The 27,160-nt window shown below is 33.3% G+C and overlaps 1 protein-coding gene across 17 annotated transcripts in view; it reads left to right on the forward strand.

Annotated features, from left to right (window-relative positions):
• Positions 1-27,160, forward strand: part of GRIK2 (glutamate ionotropic receptor kainate type subunit 2) — a 1,225,242-nt gene that overhangs the window by 757,741 nt on the left and 440,341 nt on the right. For 16 of the 17 annotated variants that reach the window (XM_077162495.1, XM_077162496.1, XM_077162509.1 and 13 more), the window contains 2 exons: positions 15,779-15,946; positions 20,278-20,535. In XM_077162495.1, the coding sequence (XP_077018610.1) occupies positions 15,779-15,946; positions 20,278-20,535 (426 nt within the window). Of the gene's footprint in view, positions 1-15,778; positions 15,947-20,258; positions 20,536-27,160 lie in introns of those variants that run through there. The other variant, XM_077162506.1, reaches the window with a different exon arrangement.

The raw sequence follows: 27,160 nt of genomic DNA on the forward strand, positions 1-27,160 counted from the left end.
ATGTGCCCTTCCACTTGAGAGAGAAACCCTGAACTTCATCAGCTGTTTTGAACCAAGGTATCTTTCCCTGGATGCCTTAGATTGGACATTTCTATAGACTTGTTTTAAATGGGACACTTTCTTATTAAATTCCCCTTTTTAAAAGCCATTCTATTTCTGGTATGTTACATTCTGGCAGCTAGCAACCTAGCTATGTAAAAGGCTATGTAAAAGACACCCAGTTAAGTCCAATAAGCCAAACATAAAGAAGTTATCTTAAAGGCTGAAAGTTTTCAGAGGACAAATGTACGGTAATAGAAGGTTATGCCACCAGATTCTGCTTGAAGTGCTAGAAAACAGGAAGGCTAGATAATCCTGAGGGATTTTGTAGAAAGATGGACTTCACAAAGGAAATAATACATTATTTATGGGAAGATTCTGGCAAAACCACTGTGTTAGTTAGATTCAGTTGTCAACTTTGCCAGGTGAGCATACCTAGTCTTGTTGCTGCGGACATAAACCAACGGTACGTGAACCTCATCTGTTGCCAATTACATCTGCAGTCAGCTAGGAGGCGTGTCTGCTGCAATGAGTGATGTTTGACTTAATTGACTGGTGCTTAAAGGAGAGATTGCAACATAGCAGTGCTAAGCAGCTCAGCATTCCTCATCTTAGCACTAGCAGCTGAGCCCAGGCCTTTGGAGATGCAGAAAGAAGTCACCCCGGGGAAAGTTGTTGGAACCCAGGGGCCTGGAGAGAAGACCAGCAGAGACCATCTTGTGCCTTCCACGTAAGAAAGAACCTCAGTGGAAAGTTGGCTGCCTTTCCTCTGAAGAACCAACAAAATAAATCCCCTTTTATTAAAAGCCAATTCGTCTCTGGTGTGTTGCATTATTCCGGCAGCTAGCAAGCCAGAACAACCACATACAGTCATAATTCTTTCCATTTAAAAATGTTCACATTACTCAAAATACTTTGTCTGATTAATAGTATAGTTTTAAAAAAGGGAGAGCAAAAATATTTACAAGGTTTTCAAGAAATCTTGCCAATAAAGTTAGAAGTAAAAAATTCCTTTATTTCTATTTATTCTTTTATTTAAAACAGAACAACATAATAAACACAAAAAGATGTGGGCACATATATAATAGTCAATAATAAAACTAATAGTATGAAGGAGAATTTTAAAGAAACTGTGCAAAATAAATACATAAGAGGAAATGAGAGTCCTACTTCAAAGTTGTGGTCCAAATAAATAACATAAATTTTTTTTGTAATATCAAATTTTGTGTCTAGATTGTTTTATGGATTATAATAGCACTATAAAATTAACTCTGATTTTGTAAAATATCCATTTGCTGGTCATCTTTTTTATCATTATTTTTGGATTCATATTCAATAATGCTTTTTTGAAAGTTGAAATGATTATTGGAGACCAACTCAAGTAAATTAAACAAGGGTGAATGCTAATAATAACAACCCTCCCCCACACCCACCTCCTGCCAATCCTATCTGTACAAATATAGGATGAAAGAGACTAGCTTAAGAGTTCATTCTAAAAGTAGTGGGATTTTGGTACCTCTGGATCAACAATGGAATACAGTGTCTATAGAGTAAGTGCACCATTGGTCATGTTAAATAAGGTATTGGCTGTGGAGGCAGGGATGGTGCCAATGGAGAGGCAGCATCCTTTTTTTTCTTCCTCATGCAGAAACATTTTTTAATTTGTGCATTTAGTCACTATCATTGTATACTCTAGGCATTCCTATACCATCTCAGTCTTTATTGTCTATCTTTCCTTCTGGTTTCATATGTGCCCCAGCCCTTCTCCCTCTATCATTCTCACATTCAGCTGCATTCAGTGTACTTACATTATTGTGCTACAATCAGGTAGTATTGTGCTATCCATTTCTGAATTTTTATAATCAGTTCTGTTGCATAATCTATATCCCTTCAGCACCAGTTACCCAATCTCTATCCTATTTCTATCTCATAATAACCTGTTTTCTTAACTGAAATTCTCCAAGTCCACCCATTAATGTTAGTTCATATCAGTGGGACCATACAGTATTTATCCTTATGTTTCTGGCTACTTTCACTCAGCATAACATTCTCAAGGTCCATCCACATTGTTACATATTTCATGACTTTATTCTGTCCTACAACTGTGTAATATTCCATCAGATTCCACAGCTTGTTTAGCCACTCATCCATTGATGGGCATTTGGGCTGGTTCCATCCCTTAGCAATTGTAAATAATACTGCTGTAAGCAAAGGTGTGCAAATGTCTATTTATGTCCTTGCCCTCATGTCCTCTGAATAGATATCTAGCAATGGGATTGCTGGATCATATGGCAAGTCTATATTTAGCTTCCTGAGAAACTGCCAAACTGCTTTCCACAATGGTTGAAGAATGCTTATTTTAATAATTCCAGTTTAGTCTCATGATGTATAAACTTAAAACCTATATATATATATTTTTTTTTTTTTACATGGGCAGGCACCGGGAATCGAACCTGGGTCCTCGGGCTTGGCAGGCAAGCATTCTTACCTGCTGAGCCACCGTGGCCTGCCCAAAACCTGTATTTTATATTCTATATTTTATTGATTGAATTTGATAATATTTTGAGACATTTTCTTAAATCAATATTATATTTTGGCAAATGGAAGTTAGGGTGTTTAAGAGTGTACCTGATATGCACAGGATTGGCATTTAATGAGACCTAAAATTTCTCCAAGTTAGTTTTTGTCCCCAATTTTTTGTGCCATTGTTAAGTAATCTTAGAACCATGTAAATTTCTAAACATCTGATTTTCAAGATAAATTTGCCCAATTCCTTCATTTTGCAAAATTCAAAACAGATATTTGGAAGGCAGAGGGGCTTGTCCACCCAATCCTTCTTGCCTTTTCTTTTTCATTTTGCTGACCTATTTTTTTAACATCAATATAGCTCAAGTGTGTGCTCTTGGCCCTCAAATAGTTGGTGTTATTTATACTGTTTATCTGGTGATTATTCATATGGCTTCCTTCCCTATCTCAGTTTGATCAGTTCTATTTTTATCTAGATATTTTTCAAGCATCTGCCTCCCAAATCAGAATGCATTCCTTCTAGGCTTTAAATTGCTAACATTTAAGTAGCCATTTCCCAATTTTCCTCTCAGTATGTAGTGCTTCTACTTTAAAATCAATATTATTTGCATGTGTAACTCTTAAGATCTCCCTAGGATTTTCAGGGTCCATCTGTAGAAAGAAAAATCAATACCTATTTTCCATCCAATAGTGAAAAACACATTGAAAAGAAGAGAATGTTTGTAAAGTTAAAAGCTTATTCTTTTTTAAAATAAGAGAGCACATTTCATGCTGGAGAACAATCAATCTTCATCCAACATTATTACAATATTTCTGTCGACTTGACTTCAGTTTATATACTTCCTTCCAACTCATCTTCCTTATTCAAGACTATTAGCAACTTCCTCTTTCCAAATGCCCAGTATAGGTTTAGGTTGAATCAAATATGTTGGATGTAGGTGAAGGCATGCAAGAGTAGATTTAATATCTTGTGTAGTTAAAGAATTACAAAGAGTGATAGAACTGAAAATTTCAAGACATTCCACAGACAAAATTTCCATGGCTAACATGTTTGTATAGTTTTAATTTACCTGAAATATTGATATAAGTGCTATTTGTAAGCTTGGATGAGACTTAGTTTAGTAATATGACAATGAAGAAAGTTATTGCCATTATAAATATGGCTCAAGACACTGGGGCCAGTCCTTTCATTAAATCAGAAATACCTATTGCTTCAAGGCTCAAGGGAATCAAAAGCAAATTGGAATTGTGGGAATTTACCTCTTAGTGTGGAGTAGAAAAGTCCTCTCTCCTTGGAAAAGTCTCACATCATACTTTGCATTTTCCACATAATTCCCTTTTTGAGTTGTGGCCTATTTACTCAGTTTGCCATATGTGTCAACAATTCATACCTGTGTGTGTGTTTGTGTTTTCTGCCTGCATATACTTAGGTAACTAAGATTTCTACCAGTTTCACAGAAAATCAATGTCAGTGTATTATATTCACACTTCCTAAAGATACAAAACTCTAAGAATCTGTTTTAGAAAATTGCAAGTGTTTACCATTTAGAAAGAGGAAAGCTGGTATGAAACAACCAGATGTTGAGAATAAAGAGTAGCAGTATCACCTGGCAAGAAGTAAAGTATAGTGATTAAAAGATGGTATCTAGGGAGGGCCATGGTGGCTCAGCAGGTAGAGTTCTAGCCTGCCATGCTGGAGACCCAGGTTCGATTCCAGGTGCCTGCCCATGCAAAAAAAAAAAAAAAAAATTGAGATCTCCTGTGTCTCAATAGATCTTCTAGTGACTGCATAACTGACTTTAGGCAATATACTCAAGCTATTCCAAGATCTTCATGAAGCAGCAAGATAGGCCCATTAAAGCAAACTGTTTGGCCTAAGAATTAAACTAACTTGAGGAACCATGGATCATAAAGGGGTGAAGCAATTCTTACACTGTACAAAGTGGACAAACTAAATAAGAGAACTATATTCAGAATTAGATTGAACAAATTATAGTGATGGGAACGATAGAAAATGGGATTCAACTGAATTCCTTTATGACTTTCTATTAATGCTTATAAAAGATTTAACACAATGCCTGACATAGAGTATGCTCTCAATAAATGTTTACTGTTAGAAACTTTCATCCTTTAATCAGTGTGAGTTCAGGTTTAAACATATTTCATACTGCATTAAGAGCATGTATTAAAATATTTGAAAATGATCTGGAACTGTGGGAGCATAAGGCAGAGATGCAACTTTAGTTGGGTATAGATTGGGGGCAGTGAAGAATGTATCACAGAGAAGATGACTCTGCCAAAGGCATAGAGATAAAAGTGGTCAATTTGTGTGTTAACATGTGTATGTGTGTCTTTGTGTGTGTGTGTGTGAGTGCATGTGTGTAGGTAGGGACTGAGAATTACCCATTTGCAAAGGAATAGAGATATGAGACTCCATGATTCATTCAGGGAAGGGAGGTGGCTTAATATGGCTCTCTAGCTCAAGGGAAATGGGAGTGGTTAGATATGATTCTGGAGAGAAGGGCAGAAACTAGATTATCAAGAACCATATAAAAAGCATTAGGCCTTGAAATTTGAAGTCACTGAAAGGGTTTAGGAAGTAGACGATAAAATAAAATTTGCATTTTGATAAACTCTTTTTGTTGCAATATGTCAAAACTAATGAAGAAGACTGATATGAAAACAGTTATCTGTGGAAAATCTAAAGGAGATACATTATCACAGTGTGGAAGACAGTGTACTGGACTTAGTCAAGCATTTGAAAAGGTTACAGTGATGACACTATAGAAATGATAGTGACTTGTGAACTCCACTGGAATATTTTAGAAGATCGTTAAGTAGTTTAACAATAAGGAGGGGCCCCAGCGAAAGTATCCATGGGGTTTCATCTGGAGCTTTGCCTTTAACTCTCTCATGTTTCTCATTTTCATCACTGACTTTAACACACAAACAATATGAACATGACCTCAAAGCAGAGGGGAAAGAAATCCATTTAATATCTCACTATAGTATTAGTTACTTGGCTTGACACATTAGGTCTTGAAAAATAAGTACTAACAAATAGTTGTGGGTAGAAACAGGATCCAGATGGTTTGAACTAGAAAATTAGATGATATTCATCAGAGAGGCATGCAAAAAAAAAAATAAACAGTACATCACAAACTATTTCTACAGTAAACTTAAGATGATCAGCCATATGATATTACACTCTTAAAAAACTATTCATTGCACTGTATAGTACATAAACTTTAGGGAGGTGACAGCCACATAAAATTATCTTTGCTTGAACCCACTTGTTTTTTAGCAGTGAGCTCTGGGTACATTGGACTATGTTCAGAGTAAAAATAACTTGAAAAGTGAAAGATCAGACTATTCATGTAAAAAACAGTCAATGGATTTGAAAGTGTTAACCTGGGTAATGGAATGTACAGTAGGAAGATAAGATCTGTTTTCAAATAATGGAAGATGTTAATATGAAAATTGGACTTAGTTTATTCTAAATAGAGCAAATAGAAAATTCAGGGAAGTAGATGATGGATTAATATATGGGATAACTTTGTACTAGAGTTCTCAGAGAGGCAAGAGACTACTTTAGATGGTGGCAAGTTTGCCATCCATGGCGAGTCATACGTAGTAAAAGAGGTTATCCAAAAATTTTGAGGGTGGGTAGGCCAGATGATTTATTTATTATATGATTGTTAGTCTCCTTTTAGTACATAGAAAGATTTTTTATATACATGCAGATTAATTTAATGGTCTTCCTGGAACATTTGTTAGAACATGCAGTGTTAAAATAAATATAGGAATTTTCTTTCTTCCTGTCCTTTTCTCTTTTTCTGTACAGGTTTATTATGGAATTCCTTAAACACATGGAAAATTTCAAATAATAATGCATTAAACACCAACTTGATTAAACTATTGTTAATATCTTGCCACTTTTGCTTTTATGACACTTCATACCCAAATAGCTCATTGTGAATTTCCCAAGAATAAGTATATTTCCTTACATAACCATTGTATGACTTTCTTACCTAAGGGGAAAAGGTGAAATATTCCCTAATGTCCCCTAATATTCAGGGCTATTTAAATTTCACCTGTAACATAATATTGCATAAAAATTAAACAATCCTGATAATTTTATCCTTTAGATAAGGATTGGAACAAAATTTAAATGATCTTTTACATTTGTTTAGATAGAAAATTGGATTAATATAACAGTTGATTGGGAAAACCATATCAATGAGAATTACATCAATTATAGCATGAATTTATTTATTAAATTAAAAATCTGCAAACCACTGAGTATATCCATTGTACAACTGGACTTATTTAGGAAAAGTCTCAGAGATTCAATGTGACATTGATGGCACATCCATCACAGGTTTTACGAGTCATACAATACTCAGTAGAGTTAAAAATTATCCAGAAGAAAGAAGCATTAGATAGACCTCAGAGGTTGACTAATAAATCTTTTATTTCAAGTCTTCAATACTGTTTTTAAGTCAGAAGCTGTGATGCTTCAGTATTGGGTGTTCTGCATAAACTAGGGATTCCTTTCTATTTGGTCTGCCCTTTCTATCAAACAATGTAAGTTAACTATGCTTATGGAAAACAAGGCTATTCCCCTCAGCTTCCTTCTGTCTTTCTTTAACAAGTCTATTATAGAGTGATGATACCTTCTAGCTTTTAATATGAGTTTGGAGAAGGAACTCAGACATTTTTATTATTTGATATAGAGGTCATGTGAAATGTGATGGCCCTTCCTGAATTAAAATCAAAACAAACAAAACACCAAAGCCTACAAAAACAGAGTCTTGTGAATGACCATCTTAGATACTTTCTTGAATTTGAAAAAGCCAAAGAAGAGTATGAGAAAGTAGTGAAATTGAGCTTGCATCCTGTGGAGAATAAGTAATTTGATGATAACTATAACAAGATCTCCATATACTTGAAAATGTGAAACTGTGTGAAATCTTGGTATTAGTCTTAGGGAGAGCACATCATTCTAGATTATAAGATGCTGCTTTATGATCATTTAGTTCTTATATATTTTTTATTAATTTGAAATATATTTCACCTGCCAACCATGATTTGTGAATTCTAGGGTAGCAATACTCTCTTCATGCATTGAATGCTTATGAAATGCTACATACAATATGGAATGCTTATGAAAAGCTACATACAATTCTGATACTTCATAATAAAAAGAATAAACATAGAAGAAAACACTTTTATGGTAGGTGCATATCAGAAAATAAATATTAATTTTCAAGCTATATAAAGAGAAAAAGCCTTGTTCAGAGTCATGGGAGCAGTCATCGTTTTATAGGCTCATGAATAGGCAGAAAAATTCCTTTCTTTCAATTTTTTAATACAAATTTTTAAAACCAAAGGTATGCTTCTGAAGTAAAAAAAAAAAACTAGCTGATTTCTTCCTTTGCAAATCAGATTTATAGACCTTTATTTTCTGCTTCACAAAGAAAATAGTAAAAGCAGGTAGTCCCTCAACTTCCTGCCCAATCCAACATCTGCAGATCATTGTCTGCCTCTAACTTGAATGAATAAGGCGTCTTCCTTTCCAAAGCTTAGCCTGCTTCCCATGTTTTGGATTTGACATTTCCTGGCTCCTGAGCCACTGGCTGCATCAGTTATCCCCTTTCTTTTGTCCACCTTTTATCTTTCCAATTTTGTTGGTTATTTCCTCCAGTACATACACCTAGTAAATCTTTCTCATCATAGCAGGCACAAACAAACAAACATCCTGATATTTTGTATTTTCCTCTAACTACTCTGGTTTTCTACTATTCCATAACATTCTATTTCATTATTTCTGTATGCTGTATGGCAGGGGTCACATTTCGTGCTTTTTCCATGTGAGTATCCCGTTATTGTAGCATCATTTGTTGAATTTTTTTTTGTTTCTTTGGTTTTTGGGGAAGTGCATGGGCCGGAATTGAAACCGGATTTCCCATGTGGCAGGTGAGGATTCTACCACTGAACTACCCTTGCATCCCCAATTTTAAAGCATATTTTATTCATTTAAAAATATTGCAATAGTTACACAGAATCACTGTTAACAATTTAGAATATACAAACAAGAAAAAAGAAGAAAATGAAAATTAACCAAATTAACCAAAAACTTATCTAAAAGAACCTTATTAATTATTTTGTATGTATAAGAGCATATTCTAGGGCAATTTGGAGAGGATTAACATTTTTATAACATTGATTAATTAATTTCCTGAACACGATATATCCTAATGTTAGTACTTTATTTTCTCCCAATAGTGTTTTGCAGTTTTCATCAAAGGGATCTTATACATCTAGGTATTTTTGTTTTATGGATCCTATTGAAATTGGTGATTTCATTTTTTTTTCTTTTTATTGGATTGTTGTTAATATATGAAATACAATTGAATTTTAGATGCTTATCTTCTATTCAATAATAGAAGAGCAAATCATATTCAAAGAAAATAAAAGAAATTCTAACTTTTGATTCTAATAATTTATCTGTAGATCCTTTTTTATTCTACATACGTATTTCATCTGAGATTAATCATAACTTCAATTCTTCCTTTTCAAACCTCACTTTTTAAAAATGCTTTTTTTATCTCAGAATGAATAAGACCTTCAATACAATATTAAATATATGTGATCATAGCATGGCCATCCTTATTTCATTATCAATCATAAGGTGAAATATTTCAACATTATACCAGTAAGTATGATGTTAGAGGTAGGTTCTTTACAAAAATTCACTATTTATTTAAGAAATTCCCTTCTATTTCTGGGAATTTTAAATCACAACTGGAGGTTGAATTTTATCAGCGTTATTCTATATCTCTCAAAAAAATAATCTGATTTTTCTTTTTTTGTTAATATTTTAATTATATGCAATTATGTTCAAATATTAAACAGATCTTGAATTTCTGGAATAAACCCTCTTGGTTTGATGTTTTGTTATTTTGCTGTATTGGTAGATTAAATCTGCTAAGAATTTTTATATCTATATGATCAGAAAAGATACCGCTCTGTAATTTTCCTTTCTTGTAACTTCCATTTTCTCTTATTCTTGCTAAGACTTGTAGCATTTTACCCATTTTATTAATCTTGGCTTTTTCCTATAGAATATTTGTTTTCTATTTCAGTAGTTCTGCTGTAATATTCATTCTTTCATTTCTTTTATTTTCTTTGGATTTGATTTTCTTTTTTTTCTCCTAGTTTGAGAAGAAAGCTTATATATTTGATTCTCAATCTTTCTTTTTCCTAATAAGTTGATATTAAGACTATATATTTTCATCTAAGCATGGCTCTAGTTACATCCTGCAAGCTTTGTTTGCCATATTTTCAGTTTAATTTAGTCCTCAATATTTTATGATTCCCGTTTTGATTTCTTCTTTGACCCCAAGATTTACTTAGATGTATATTCTTTAATTTTTAAGAAATTTGATCCACAGATTACTTAGGTATATATTCTTTAATTTCTAAGAAATTGGGAATTTTCAAGTTATCTTTTTGCTGTTGATGTCTATCTTAATTTCTGTATGGTCAGGATTCATACTCTGAATAATTTCAATCTTCTTAAATGTGTTGAAGTTGGGTATATGACCCAGCTCTGATAAATTTTGGTACTATGAATTTGAAAAGAGAATTTTATTTTGTCATTTTCAGGTGCTGTTTTCCATATATCTTAATCAGGTCAAATGTATTAAATATGTAATTTAGGTCTTCTAAATATTAATTTTAATTTGTGTCTTTTTGTTCTATGAGCTATTAAGAGAAGCATGTTAAAATTTCCCCAATATTACCTTGTTTCTCCTTTGAGTATTGTAAATTTCTTGAAGTTATTTTATTGGATGTTTGCAGATGTAGGATTATGATATCATCCTGGTGTCCTTACCCCTTAATTATTATGAATTTCACTCTTTATCTGTCTTACTTATTGCCTTCAATCTGCTTTGTTTATCATTTGTTAGATTAATGAGATTTTAGAATAAATCTTTGCCCAGCTTTTTTCATTATGCAGTGTTTCTTTTGTAAGTCCTTTATAGATGTGTGCTTTTTAATCCTGTTTGATAATATTAGACTTTTCTATTATGAAAATATAACATATATACAAAAAAGCAATACATTTCCAAGTACATTTTAACAAGTAGTTATAGAACAGATTTTAAAGTTTGGTATGGGTTATAGTTCTATGATTTTTCGCTTTTTCTTCTAGCCACTCCAAGATACTGGAGACCAATAGAAATATCAATATAATGATTCAGCAGTCAGATTTTAAAAATCCTATCTTCTCTGTTATATTCCTCCTTCTCTTTAAATAACATATATACATAAGAAAAATAAATTTCATAGTACATTACAATAATAATTTGTAGAATACATTTCAAAGTTTGGTATGGGTTACAATTCCACAATTTTAGGTTTTTACTTCTAGCTGCTCTAAGGTACTGGAGGCTAAAAAAAATATCAGTATAATGATTCAGCACTCATACTCATTTGTTAAACCCAACCTTTTCTGTATAACTCAAGTATCACCTTTCATCTTTCTCCCACTCTTTAGCAATATTTGGGCTATTCCCATTGTAACTTTTATGTTGGAAGGGGCTATTGATAATATGGGAGAGAGGGATGGAAAGTTAATGTTCTGGAAGGGCTAGCCCCTCTGCATTTCAGGACTTGTCTGGTCCAGGGACCCATCAAGAGGTGCTAGGTTTCTGGTAAGTTGTCTTAATGCATGGAACCATTGTAGAAGCTTATATAATGCCCTAGGTATTCTTTAGTACTGGCACGAATGGTTTTGGTTAGTGTTTGGCAAGTTATGATAGGTAGCAATGCTTAACTGATGCATGCATAAGAGTGACCCCCAGAGTAAACTCTTCACTCTATTTGAACTCTCTCAACCACTGATACCTTATTTGTTACACTTCTTTTCCCCCTTTTGGCCAGGATAGCATTGTTGATCCCATGGTGCCAGGGCCAGGCTCATCTCTGGGGGTCATCTCCCATTCTGCCAGGGAGACTTTCATCTCTGGATGTCATGTCCCATGTAGGGGGAGAGGGCAATGGCTTCACTTGCAGAGTTGGGCTTCATGAGAGAAAGGCCATAGCTGAGCAACAAAAGAGGTCCTCAAGAGGTGACTCTCTCAGGTATACCTGTTGGTGGGCTAAGCTTCTCTGCTGCATACATAAGCTCTACAAGAGCAAACCTCAAGATCAAGGACTTTGTCTATTGGCTTGGATGTCCCTAATGCTTCCCCAGTATCCAGGGTTTTCCCAGGGATAAAGTTTAATAGTTCCATAATTTTTCTTCCATCCCTCAAAGGACTTAATATTAGGCTTTTAAAAATGAATTTATGGGCGGGCCACGGTGGCTCAGCGGGTAAGAGGGCTTGCCTGCCATGCCTGAGGACCCGGGTTCAATTCCCGGTGCCTGCCCATGTAAAAAAAAAAATGTGAATTTATTCCATTTACCTTTATTACAATTACTGGTATATTTGATTGTGAATCTATCATATCAACTATCTTAGTATTTTATCTGTTTTATGTTCTTATTCCATTTACTTTTATTGTATTTACTGGTATATTTGGTTGTCTATCTATCATATCAACCATCTTACTATTTTATCTGTTTTATGTTCTTTCTATCTCTTTACTAATCCTATTTGGACAAATAAAATATTTTTATTTTTTCATATTTCCTCTGTTAAAAATCGGACATATGTTATTTCATTATTCACTTGGTCTTTATTCTAGAAATTATAATATGTATTCCTGAATTATTATTGTCTAAAACAATTATTTCTTGATTTTTCCACCAATAGTGCTAAAACATTAAAATCCTTTACTCCTACGTGTATATATGCCAACATTTGTATCGTTGCTATGCATGTTTTTATTAGAGAAGCTGTAGGTTTACTGAAAAATCATGCAGAAAATAGAGTTCCTATATATCTCCCACTCTTAACCCAGGCATTTTAATTCTCCATATTTATAAACTCCATGAGACATTACTAATCTTTTTCTCATAGTCAAAATTCGATGATATTCATTCACATATTTTCCATTTCTTTTACATTACCTATATTTAAGCAATGCAGCAATGATTCCCCTGGGATCATTTTCCTTCTGCCTAAAGAACGCATTCATTTGTTATTTGTTTTAGTGGAGATTCGCTGATGGTACATTCTCTCAATTTTTGTTAATTTCATTGGTTTGGTCTAACACCATTGCCAAAGATATCTGTCACACTTTTCTATGTATACAGAAATGGAAATAAAATTATTTATATATTTTATATACAGACAATTTTCATTTCTAACTTGATTAAAGAAGTGTGGATATTGTGGGCTTTTTTTTTTCCTGACTTTTAAGGGACTACCTTTTATTTTACTCTTATTCATAACATTACTGTTAATTTGTGGTTTTCACTTTTAGAAAGTATCATTCTTACTCTAATATTTGTGTACTGAAAGTAGTTTTTAATTAAGGATAATTAGTGATTTCTGTCAAGTGCCTTTATAATATTTAAGGTGGCAGTTATACCATTTTTCTCCAATTAACTTTTTGGATATTATTAAAATTTTCCAATTATTTAAATAGAATTACAAAGGTCCCTCATCCCCCCACATAACTTTGAGGCACCCACTCAACTACTTTTGTCAAGTGGTTCTTTACTAGGTTTTTTTATCCTCCCAGTCCATACCTTCACTGCACATGTCAAAACTATTGGTCTATTCAGAAATTCTTTCTATTCCAGGAAGAAACTCACCCCATGTGTTTTGTGGAATGATTTATTGATTTGAGACTGTGTAAGATACAATGCTTGGAAAGGTTTTATTTCCAAGCTTTTGTCTGGATGCTTTTGTCCTTTAATATGCAAATTTTTAAACTCTGCCTTAGGATCAATAAAAATTAATTATGCATTTTATTTAATTAAGGTAGGAAATGGCTTAGCCAGGGGAATTACAAAGATTCTTTAAATATTAAACCAGTGATAGATAGGTAAGCCTAAAGATGAAGCTGGGTTGCTTTTTTTTAAAAGAGGCAAAGACTAAGAAATTTTTAACCCATTAGCTTTAAATATTGACCATTTTGGTAAACTCATTTTGAATTTACACCATATAGAAATTATTATTTTGAATTCAGGAAAATAGAAGTTTCTGTTTTACATTTTACTTTGCCTGTAGGAAACAATTTAAGATTTGTGTTTCTATAATTGACTTTTTATTCCTAATTTCCCAATTCCTTATTTATTTTTCAGTTCAATATATCAATATATAACATCTTTCTTTTCTAATTGCATTTTGTTATTGAAAAACATCATCTCTTACATTTTAAGAAACTCGGTGTAACTTTGCCTGAGTGGAATTTTGAGTAAAACCACTAGTTCCAATTAGAATAGGCAAGGACTTTGAGGTCAGACATGAATAAATTCTAATGCTGGCTCTATCACTGATAGCTTTGGGATCTTTAGCCAAACAGTTCCTCGCTGTAAAATAGTCAGAGTAATGATACTTGGGATTTCTTTGCAGATTAAATGAGACCTTATATAATTTTTTGAGTGTTTTCACTATGGTAAACACTGTTTTAAGTGCTTTATGAGAAAAGCTAACGTTTAATCTTTAGAACAACACTATGCTGTATGCTTCATTAGTATCTACATTTTAAAGTTGAAGAAACTAGACTAAGTATTTAAACAACTGCCTATGTTTACATGACTGGCAAATGGAAGAACCAGAATGAAAACCCAATATGGTTCCAGAGTCCATGCTCACACCCCCATTCTTCTCTCCATGTATAAAGGGGTGCCTACTTTGGATCTTGACACCTATCAGGCACTTAGACACTCCTTATACTTGTGCTCAGCATAGGTCACCAAACATTTTAAATATATTAAAGATACTATTTCATAATAATTTGATTGTTCTGGTAACTACACCGTCAATTTGAATGAAAAAATAAGAGAAAGATTTCAAGATAACATGGTGCTGGACATCCAATTTTCCATTTCTGAATTTTAACTTGCCTTATCCCTATGGTCTCTTCTGAGTGCCCAATACCTCATATTTTGAGGAATTTTTACCATACCATGGCATCTTACTAATTTAGAGTAGGGAATTTGCTAACTGTGTAGTAACCTGACATTCATGTGTCAAGAAATTCTGATGAACTGTGAATTGCAGGTCATTTAACTGGCTTATTCAAGAGAGTTCACTTGAAAAGATTGCATGGAGAATACATGGTATAAACATTCAAAGAGAGAAAGGCAAATGTACTCCATTTAAAAAATGCTGGTTTCTCAAGGAAAGTGATTGGAGGGATTTAGGCATACATGCTCCTCACTTCATTCCATATTCCAGATCAATGCTAAGGAAGAAATGCTATTGAAGGCAAAGGTCCTAGTCAAGCTGTGTCCAACAGAAGACAGAGATGTCAGGGACAAGGAAAGCTGAGATAAGAAGGAAGAAAGTGGGTTGAGACACAGCTGGTAGAAGCTGACAAATTGAATGGACATGTTTTTAAATTATATTCTATGTGTTATGGCTGAAATTATTTTCTACAATGTAATTCACTGGTTAACGGATTTACATAATGTTGGAGAGGTATCCTTCACAAATGTCCAATATCCTCTGAAAAAGGACTTAGAGTAAAATGAATGGAGAAATGCTCCTTTTTGTCTTTTCTTGCAAGTAAGGGGACAGAATCTGTAAATGAAAAAGTTTTACTGTGTTTTTAACACAGTAAGTACAGTAAAAACTGTGCTTTAAAAGAATCTGATGTTTGAATTAATGAAGAACAATATAATATGATTTTCCCAAAGGTTAACTTAATAAATTAATACAGAAGATTGATTATTCTGGAATTTTGGCCAAATTTTGGAGGCTACTTTTCCATATTTAAGGCAATATCTGTATATACTATGACCCCTAAAAATGTAATTACTAAGGAAATAAGGCAATATCATATTATAAACATGTTGAATTTCAGCAGCAATGCCAAGGCAAATAAACGTGTTAATTAACCTAAAAGAGCATGTTCAAAGTATTCAAGTTCATAGAAAAATATGCCAGTACAAATTCTCTTCATTTAAAAAATCTACATACACACCCACATATAACTTCACATACGTACACAGACAAGTACAAAAATTTGACCGTTTTCTCTTTCTTGTAAGAATTGTTGCAATTATTCTTTTTCTTTTGGCCAGGTGGTATTTTTGAATATGTGGAATCTGGTCCAATGGGAGCTGAGGAACTTGCATTCAGATTTGCTGTGAACACAATCAACAGAAACAGAACTTTGTTGCCCAATACTACCTTAACCTATGACACACAGAAGATAAACCTCTATGACAGTTTTGAAGCATCTAAGAAAGGTAATTAATAGTTATTTAATATTATGTTTTGCTGAATTCAAATTTTCAGATATTCTTAATGTATTTCTTAATTCCAATTTGTAGTTAATAGATTATTAGGAATATATTAATGTAAAGATTTATTTCATAATGTATTATCAGAGAAGGTAAAGTGAAAAAATTATTGCCAAAAAATCCACCTGTAATAAGATGTGCCAAATTAGATCTGTAATATTGAGTTTTTTTCCATTTATCTTTCTGCCATGTTAATAAAATATTCCTATTTTCCAGGAATCCACTAAAATAAACTAGGAGGATTTTTCCAAGTTTTATAATCCATTATTAAATCACTAATTTCATTTTCCTTCAATCCCACTATATTATTGGTTGAAAGAATAAGAGAAGCATTTCAAACTAATTGTTACTGTGGTCTCAATTTGCTGACTTTACCTTGAAATGTCTATGGCTCCAAGTGATTTCATAAAGTCAGCCCAGCCATAAGATTTTATTGGAAAGATTTTGAGCAATGTTTAGTTAATGTATACACCATGCCCATTTGTTTTAACCATTGATGCTCCTTCTTTTTTGGCCCAGTGTTTATTTATATAGAATTGTTTACAACAGTAAGGTTTAAGACAAAAATACAAACAAAAGATATAAGTTGACTGCATAAAAACTTTGAAAACAGGCTTATGTCCTTCCACATCCAATAAAACATACAAACATAGTCAGAAACACTGTACTTGATTCCAGTTAAATGTCATTCACTCAATAATTATTTTCTGCAACTGCTACAGGCAAAGTATTGCACAAAGTCCCTTCTTTCACACAGCTTATGTTCTAGTAGGGGGAAGACAAAGACCAAACGGGACAAAATAAATAGAGAACATGACAAGTAGTCAGAGGCTATGGGGAAGTGGGGAGAAAGGAAGCTTCTCTGTACACCCTCAAATTGGTAAGCACATCCTGGGACTGGTTAAAGTCCTAGCTTAGAAAAAGATACAAACTTTAAATTAGATTTTTAAATTAGTTTTAGAGGCTGCAAATTCTGGTAAGACTCTAAAGTTTATAGTTCTGAGCAGCATTTAAAATATTCTAATTAGAAACTACACTGTGAATACTCTGTGGCCACACTAATAAAATAAAGCCCCTGTGGATGCATACGTTTGTATACTATTTATACATGTATATATTAGATGGTATTTAATATATACATCAATATAACTACTTATGGCTCTAATGATACAAGTCTACCAAATCAACTCTTAAGTTATATCCAGCCTTTCTAAGAACACATTTGATGCTTCTTATTGTAATTGAAAATAAATAGCTAATGATATAAAAACTGGATTTTATTTTGAAATAATTAGAATCCTTAAAGAATTTTATTTTTCTTTCATGTTATAAAATGTTGTTTTGAGCAATAAGAAAAGGAAGCAACTTTGCTTAATATGAATTTAACATTGATGAAAGAAGGAAGGAAATAGAGAAACTATTTTCAAGGCGTTATAGTAACCAGAGCAAACAGGTGTTAGTAACAAATGAATATAAGAGGTGGCGCTATAGTCTTTCTTCACTTAATTAGATGAACTTTTCTTTTGCATGGTTAGCATTTATGTAACAGGAATTAGATTTCACAATACAGATGTCATCAAAGGAATAGGTTTACAAAGCCTTTTGTTTTAAATTCCTATTTTAAAATTATATTTACCTTTTTGTGATGGCAATGTTGTTTAACTAGCTACCTTACATTGATGAAAGTGTACATAGCTCTGCAAAAAGTCTGTCTTGCTGCAGATTTCTTCTAAGCTTATTACTATTGGGAGCTGATAAAATACAATATTTCTCAAGATGAAAGCATCTTTCTTACCCCCAGCTAACTAATATTTATCAAAGCCTATATTCTACTTGCCTTTGAATTCATATCTTTTTTAATAGAAATAAGTATCCACATTTCATAACCATGTCAGTGTGATAAAAGCTTGAGAAGAATGGGGAAAAAAGTTGAAGGTCATTGCAAAATACTAAATTTGCAATTATAATTGCAAAAGAAATCATTAATTGCCAGATAAGTGCATTTTGTTAGTGACATAGTTCATACTTATTTCCATTAGGAAGAAGAAATCTGCCTCAAATGAGAGCATTTAGACCAAAGAATATGGAATATGAGTACAGTATAGGTAAAATAGCAGATTTCTTAATAATTTTTTAAAAGAGTAACCTAAAAAGCAGAGTAGAATTTTTTTATCAACAACTAGGTTACTGTCCTGGGAATGCTCTAGCAAAATTATGAGATGATAAAGTCAACTGGTTTCTAAAATATTAAAAGGAACTTAAAAGATTTGACACCTCTTAAAAAGCGAGTAAGAATTAAAGCCACCGTTTGACTTTGGCCTGAAGCTAGGGAAAGAAAGGCTCAAAGTGCATGAATAAATTTGTGAGGTGTTAAAAGGGTGGATATAATGGTTTGGATCTCATCCTGTGAAACTCTTGCTTGTTGAGCTAATACTGTTTAGAGGGCACAGCAATATATAAAAGGATAATATAAGGGAGAGGTCCAATAGAGCATATAAACCTTGTGAGGGCTCAAGAAATATATATTGACAATGGTGTTAGTGATTAATTATAAAATAACCTAAGTAATACATGGAACTTCTTTAAAATTTTTAAATTGTTTTTTCAAGAAAAGACTATAAGAATACTTAAAAATTAAAAAATAAAGCTTAGAAACATTCTAAATAACCTAGTGTAATGTAATGTTTGAACTTTTCTTGGTTTGTGGTTTGTCATAAACCTTGGGGAACAAGGGTCTTTTATCCTTAGTATCTGTGAATTAAAACTCCATGTTGAGTGACAAATTTCAGGCTCCAGCAATAATATATTCACTCTATAAAGTTCGTGTTTTATATAGAAGTTATCTTAAAAACAAGCAAACAAGTGAGCAAATGGTCTCCCATAATTACTCTGCATTTATTCATTGAGGTGTGAAATGAGTTTTGGACTTAACTAAGCTTTTCTATCAATTCAGAATTCCAAATAATTTTGAAAGGAAAGAATCAACATAAATAAAAACAAATTATTTAGATGATATTGAATTTTTGAGGTAAGTTTAAATAAATAGTTATTTCAACTAAATTTCACTCTATTATTAAATCCCTCAATGCTTAAGAAATCACCTATTGCATTGTGTTTTAGGTGGAAAACTCTCTGAGAGAAAATATCAGAAAATGTTACACAGTAGAGTCATAAACTATCTATTTTGGAGGAATCAAGTCTGACACACAATTGCTGACTAACTACCAACAAAAATTCTCTTCTATCCTGTTTAAATATTTGTGAAGATGGACAAACGATTGCCTCTTGGGGGCATTTCCTGCTTCCCAATAAAATTTTTAAAACATTTACATTGGATCAAAATCTGTGACAACCTTCCAAATACTTGTAATAATTCTCCCTTTTGCAGTTTCAGGAAAACTGCCTTTAGGGAAGCAAGATGAAGCCTCTTTCATAGGCCAGGTCTTCAAATCTTTAAAGATAATTTTCCCATCTTCCATAAAGGTGTACCTTATAGAGTTCCCAGTCCTATTATAGTCCTTCTATTCTATTTGATACCTAGTTTATTTATGCTTCCCCGAGCTACTGTGATTATTAATGTCAATAAAATGCCCTATGACTAAACACAAACTTTAAAAATACTTTAGAAAAATATAAAAGACTTATTGCATCCAAAATCCAAACAAATAAAGATTATTAAATACTAATCCTATGATTTAGTTGTCCTTTCTGCTCAGTGAGATTAGTCCATTGGAAATCACCCTCTCTGAGACATACCAGGTTTTGTAGCATGATTGTAGGCATTGCTTGACTTATATTCACCATATATATGCAAATGTTTAAATGGATCTGGCTGTAGATTTTTGGGTAGATAGGAAGTACCAAACAGCTTCTGATTAAGAATATGAAACATAGAGGATGGCCGCTGAATTTAAGACATTACACTTTTCCACCCACTCCCTGACCTGAACTAGTTTTCCAAAATGAACACATCTTCCTTTAAATTCTTAAGTATTTCCACGGTCTCTTCTCTTTTCCTCACTCCCTCCCTTTGATATTATGTATAGAATTATTTGCAAATTGAGTCACCAGTGTTTAGGTGAATTAAATTCCATTGTAACAGATTGGAAATATTCTGGTCAGACGAAACATAAACTTTGCCAAACGCAGATGTTAAGTTAAAGAAAAACAAATCTTTCTTCGGGATGATACCTTTTGGTTTGCAGTAATAATGAGGTGTCTTTTGGCATACTGGTGTCTTTCCTCTCATTATTGACAGACTTCTGTCTCCTCTTCAGCCTGTGATCAGCTGTCTCTTGGGGTGGCCGCCATCTTCGGGCCTTCACACAGCTCTTCAGCAAATGCCGTGCAGTCCATCTGCAATGCTCTGGGGGTTCCCCATATACAGACCCGCTGGAAGCACCAGGTGTCAGACAACAAAGATTCCTTCTATGTCAGTCTCTACCCAGACTTCTCTTCTCTCAGCCGGGCCATTTTGGACCTGGTCCAATTTTTCAAGTGGAAAACTGTCACCGTCGTATATGATGACAGCACTGGTAAGAAAAATCAGTAGTTTGGGGCTGTGGTTTAATACAGATATTTTTCTGGAGCCTATTCCAGATTCTCAATGTTTTCTTCTTCTTTTTTTAAATGAAGTTAAAATGATGGAAAGACATTTAGAATCAAGCACCAACACTAATCTCATGTATTCAAAGACCAATGAAATCACATCTTTTTTCTCTGTAGTTGCAAAATGAGCTCTATTTTATGTGAAGGATCAACGAGTTTGTGCTATGATATTGGATGAAGGATAGGATAGTATGAAATATAACATAGAAATAATATTCAAAGGACTTTTGTGCTAAGTGAAGGGGAGTGACCAAAAGTAAAGTCTAATGATTATGATTAGAAGTAGCAAAACTCAACAAGAAAGAACAAAATTTTGCCTTAGTATTATCTGTAGCCAATTATGTGTGCAAAATTGTGTGTGCAAAGTAATAAAACATACATTTGCCTAGCATGTTAAAGTTTAAAAAGTTTTTTTTCTCAAATGTGGAATAGTATGATACATACAAGAATATTGAGTTTGAAGAACTGCTTATGTTTAGACATATTTTAAGAGACTTGGAATATAGAATTCATGAAATTTTTTTAGTGTCTTAAATGAATATTTACTGCCTGGAGCTGGTCTATACTTTGTTGATTTAAAAAAGTATTTTATTAATATTTTTATAAATGTATAGTCATCTTGTAAGCATCAATGAAAAAACAAGTCTCAGAGAAATTTAAGGATGTAAACTAAAAGCAAAGTTTAGTTTTCCATAACAGTTTTATTAGTGAAGGGAATGCATACTATTTTGGTTAATATGTAGTGATGTCATTTCACATTACGATGTTTACTGTTTATTAATGATCTACACAGTACTCTTCAAATTATAACATTAAAACATTTTATTCTAGGACGTTTCATTATTCCTTCATAGTGACATTGAGACTGAAATTCATTTGAATTTGAATTCTTCCAAAGTGCTCAAAGAACACACTTTGTTCACGCATGCAGTACATAGAACTATGTGCAGAAATTAGTCCGTTTGCCAATAAAATTGACCATCTGCAAACTGACAGATAGGAAGTTCTCCCAACAGAACAAAGAACAGGGAGTTACAGGGTTGGAAAAACAGTAAAAATAATTTAAAAACCATTTTCTTTGAGATTAGACTGAGTTTAAATACAAGTTAAAAGAGTGATTGTGCTTTTCAGATTAAAACACATGAAATGTTTATAAATGATTTTAATTTAGAAATACATCCTTAGACTCCTTAAAATAGCAAGTACCTTTCATATGCTGTTTTAGTTTCATTTAAAGCTGTGATGTTTATTGTATAATGTTTCAATTTGCAAATCATAATTTTTCTGTTATTGGTAAAGTTCTACATGGCAATTTTTGAATGTCAGGTTCCATGCAGCTATTATCTCTGGGCTTGTATAATATGGTCGCCCAAGATACCCTTTGTTCTAATTGGTCCACTTATATTTATGAATGATCATATACTTGAATACATATGGAGATGTACATAGATATGTAATGTGACTCCATGGATTATTTACTTCTCCATCCCCTCCTGATATAATTCAGATGAATATTGTCAGACATTATATATATTCTTATATTTATTTGTACCTACTAAATATATACATTTATGCATATATACATAGACAAACATGCACACACATACACACATGCATATATTTATGAATATATGTAAATATACTGTATATGTAATATTTTGGATTTATTCCTAATTATCTTAAAACTCCTCTATTGGAGGAAAATTGGCAAATATTCAAAATATTTATGGATACACTATCTTTCTACAGTAGTCTATGTGTGTGTGTGTGTGTGTGTGTGTGTGTGGCACTTTTATTTCATACATGCGATAGATCAGTGATTAAATAAAGGGATAATGAGTTTGTAAATGAGGTTTTACTACAATTGATAAAGTAAAGCTACATGTCTAATTGATCTGCTCCTGCTTTAAATTGTATTCTAAACTTTTATATCATTGAGGCAAATTTGAATAGGGAATTATATGTGGTTTGTTAATTTGAGTAATATACTTTTCATGGGGTACTAGTGTCAGATTAAATTTGTTAAAATAATTTGCTACTATCTAAGAAATATTGTCTCTCATCACTTAAAGGTTTCATAGGTATTTGGAGATTTCAAAGGTTTTGATTACTAAACTGAAAATGGTTGCAGAATTATGCGTAGACTAAGTATACCTTAAAAAACCCTCGGAGGAAACAAAAGTATTAATGTCCCATTTTATGCAGTATATTCAATTTCCACAATTAAGTGATTATGCACCTGCTACTTACCAGGGACAATTATAGGCAAGAGTTTATGCCAGTGAAGGAAACAGAGTCTCAGCTCTTGTTCAGCTTTAAGATATATGATTGTTCATGTTTTTAATATGATTTGTAATGAAATAATTACATTTGTAGTTGGCCACTTTTAGTTCTTTTTAAATTGAACCGTTTCTGAGAACTTGGGTATTTTTGAGGTATTATCATATATATTATATGATTAAAAATAGGCAGAATTCCTTTGAAATGTATTCATAAATATATAAAAGTAGATTTTATAAAATGTTTTTGTATATGGTTAAAAGTCTCCATGAGGAATTTTAATGATAGAATACAATATAGAGAATTTATAAATTTCCTACCTCATGAATTATTAACAGAGTTAGTCAAACTAAAAAGAAAACTTTGGAATTCTGAACAAATAAAATATACATTTATATTAAGGAAGTTTATAGGAAAGAGTGCTAAGCTAGGATATTTATTTAGAAAGCAGCTTCCATTCAGAATTTTATCCATCCCCTTCTATTCATAAGGTATTATTTAAAAGATAATCATTAGATCTTAAGTTAAAGTGAATAAGATGACTATTTTCCGATATGGGATTAAATCTGATTATAGTTAGGACTGAACTAAAAAAGAGAAAACCTTCTCTGCACCCAGTAGGAGAAATATTATTGTCTCCATTATGGACTCATGTAGCTGCTTATATACTACAGAACACACATGTGGTATTTTATTTACATGTTTCCTTTTTCCCATCGAGATTTATTATGTATGCTATTCCTGTCATTTATATTCATTTCTATTTTGTTGTGTTGTCCAGTTTGATACATGATAGTTATACTTTCATCCAGTTTTTTTTTCCCACCCCCGAAACAGATGGGGTAATAGATGAAATATAGTGCTGGTGTAGGAAAAATTCTTAGAATGATGTTAACAGGAGCTGTTTATTTTTTAATGATAATTAGCATTTGTTGTTGTTATGCATGAATGCTTTTAAACACCCTGAAAAGCTGTTATAGCTCTGAATGATGTCCAGACATGTTGGGAAAAAACTGGCTCCAGAAACAAAGCTGTGTTTCTGTCAGTCTTTTTGAAACATATGATTCATTTTAAATATAAACTAAAAATAAATTGAATAGCTGTCAGTTTGTAAGCAATTCCAGGATAAGTCGTGAATATTTGCTTTAAAGTCCCTGTGTTTCATCTTTGTTTATAGATCAGCAGTCCATTAACAAAGAACTCTGAACTGGTAAACAGAAACTTGGGATTCTATTCACAGTTCTGCTGCTAACTTTCTAGTGCAACGTTGGAAAATAAGAGAGGAGAATGGAAATGATTACGCTCTTATTAATGAGCTATAATGCACTAGACATTGTGCTGGTTGCTATGACATAAACAGTTCATTAAACTTTCACAACAATTCTATCAGTCCTAAAGGAAACAAGTAATGGCCCCGTGGTACCTGCCTCCTTCAGTGACCAGCTCTCTTGCCTACCAGCAACCCAAGACAAAAACCTGAGATCTTTCTTGATGCCTTCCTTTCCTCCACTTCAAAATCAAGCTCAACAGTTGTCAGTTCTAAAGCTCTGTGAATTCTTAAACCTTTCTATTCTTCCCATCCTTTCTACCCCTTTTTAGGCCACTATCACCAGCATCTTTCACAGAGATTATTACTAACAACCCTAACTGGTCTCCCTACTTTAATTCTGGTCCCTCTGATATCTAGTCTTTTCATAGCAGTTAGATTAATTTTTTTAAAAGTGCAATTCCAATCAATTCTTCTCTTAAAAGCTTCTCATTGCTCTAAGGGTAAACTCAACTGTGTGCATGCACTTCTTACCTACTTCACCATCTGGCTTAGATATCACAAAAAAGGGCTCCCTGCCCCTGCTCCCAAGTCTGAAATAGGTCTCCCATATCATGTCCCCAGAGCACTGTGGTTCTCCCATCGCTTTCCCCCATGAGCACATTCATCCCAACATGGATAGCTTGTTTCCTTGCTTATATCCTCCACCGAATCAAACACACTCCTGGGTAGGATGACCCCTAAGCCTGTTCACCGTTCTATTACCAACACCTAGAATATTGTCTGGTCCATGGAAGAACTTTAATAAATATTTAAGGAATATATGTATGAAGAGGCTATTATTATAGCCATTGTATAGACAAAGAAATAAGTGATCTGCTTAAGGCAACTAATGTTAGGCAGTTTTTAAGTGCTTGCCAATGAATAAATAGATTCAACAATAATTTCCAGATATGTAGACAAGATTACTTCTATGATTTCAGATGTTTTGTAAAAAGGCTCCAATGAATCGTGCGTATATTCTATTGCAACTGAAATTAAGCATTTATTCACCCGTTTATTTATTTATTTGAACAAACATCAAGCATCTCCCATATACCAGATAGCCTACTAGGCATAGGGGACATGATAAAACTTATATATAAAACTTTGACTTCTTCCATGGGCTCAATGTAGAGTGACCAGAGGGGAGTAATGTGGGAGGAGGTCATTATTATAGTGCTCCAAGTGCAGTTAGAGGCAGGAAAACAGAAGCAGCTCAAGAGAGAAAGCCCTTAATACTGGAAAGAATAGAGGAGATTTTTGGAGTGGGTGACATTATCATTAAGTTATCATGAAGGAGAAGTAGAAATGCTTCAGTTGGAGAAGGAAGTGAAGGAAGCAGCATGTGTAAATGTGAGGATGCCTAAGGGAGCCTGTTTGTCGGGGAACTGCAGGCATTTCATTATGATCAAGCCTCAGGAACAGGAAAGATGGGGAGTGATGAGCTATATAAAAGGCAAGCATCGGAGAGATCACAAAGAACATTTTGCTAGTTACTCCTTTTCTGGCCTCCCTACTCCACCCAATCTGCATAATTATAGCAAGATCAGTCATGTTTGTGTGATGTAATCCTGTTTTCAAGCCACCAGTGAATGACTCAAGGAGGGGCATATACCTATTCAATTCTTTCCTAGGGAATTCAGGCATAGAAAGAAGGGTATTTCATAGGCTAGACTACCGTGATTGCTGTGATCTTTGATGTCAAAATGTTCTGGATAGAAATCCTGGCTTCATTGGGTAATTTTCAGCAATTTCCTTGACCACTGAAAGCCAGAGTTGATGCATTTGTAAAGTGAGACTGATATCTTCACAGGATTGTTTTCATGAATTGTGAGCTATGTAAAGTGGCTCATAGAGCCCACATAGTAGGAGCCTAAAACTGACAAAAAGAAATACTGTGTGCTTAAGTGCCACTTAATCCTTACAATAGACTAAGAAGTAATAGTTTTGCATGTTTCTTTATATTAGAAAATTGTTTTGCACAGAGTTTAGGGCAACTTGCCCAAGATTACAAGTGATAGATCTTGGTTTTGAAACTAGACAGCAGAGCACACTGTTCACTATAGTAATGTAGCAGTAGTAGTAGTAACAGTAGCAGTAGTTGTTTTGGTGGTCATTTGCATTGTCATAGATAACACAGCCAGACATATTTTTGGTATACTCTTTGCAGTGTGGTGAATGTGTTGATGCTACTGAGGTATTGTGGAGAGTAGGAAGAGACCAGAAGGAGAATTTCGAATTTGTCGAGTTAAAAACGATGCCTGTTTCAATTAAGAAGGAGCTGATGGAAATATGTCATGGTAGAGAAATCTAAGATGATTTAGGATATGCAGATGATAGGTTTTGACAATTAAATAAAGGAGAGTGTGCTGGAGAGAGAGAAGACAAGAATAACCTCTGCATTTCTGGTCTAGGTTACTAATTAAAGGGGCATTTACCTCAAAGGAGAAAAGCAAGTAAAAGAGAACATTTTGGGAAAAAGTTGGTAAGTTCAGTTATAACATGTTAAATCTGGGGTATCTATGAAATATTCTCTTGCATTTATCCAGTGTTGAGTTGGAGATCATAAGACATCTTAAAATATAGGGATTTGCCTTGCACATATAATTCTCCCACTAGCATTTGTTCTGCCTCCCCCCCTCCCCAATTTGGATTTCTTAGTGATATGAGGAAATGAAAGAAAAAACAAAAAACTAAGAAACCCAGTCATGGTACCAGAGTTCACAGTAAAGTGTACTAGTGAGCAGGCAGTCATAGAGATAAATGTAGAAATGAGGAGAATTTAAGGGAGAAATTTATACTTTTTTTCCTAATGAAAGAAAATCAGTCACTTTTCCAATGAATTGTAATATGTAACAATCTGAACATAAATCAATTTCTGTGATATGAACATAAAGAAAATTGCTGAGGCCTTCACCCTAAGCAGAACAGGAACCCTTTCTTTATTAACTTTATTTACTTTG

The sequence above is a fragment of the Tamandua tetradactyla genome, chromosome 5, assembly GCF_023851605.1.
Source record: "Tamandua tetradactyla isolate mTamTet1 chromosome 5, mTamTet1.pri, whole genome shotgun sequence".
NCBI classification, from domain to species: Eukaryota; Metazoa; Chordata; class Mammalia; order Pilosa; family Myrmecophagidae; genus Tamandua; species Tamandua tetradactyla.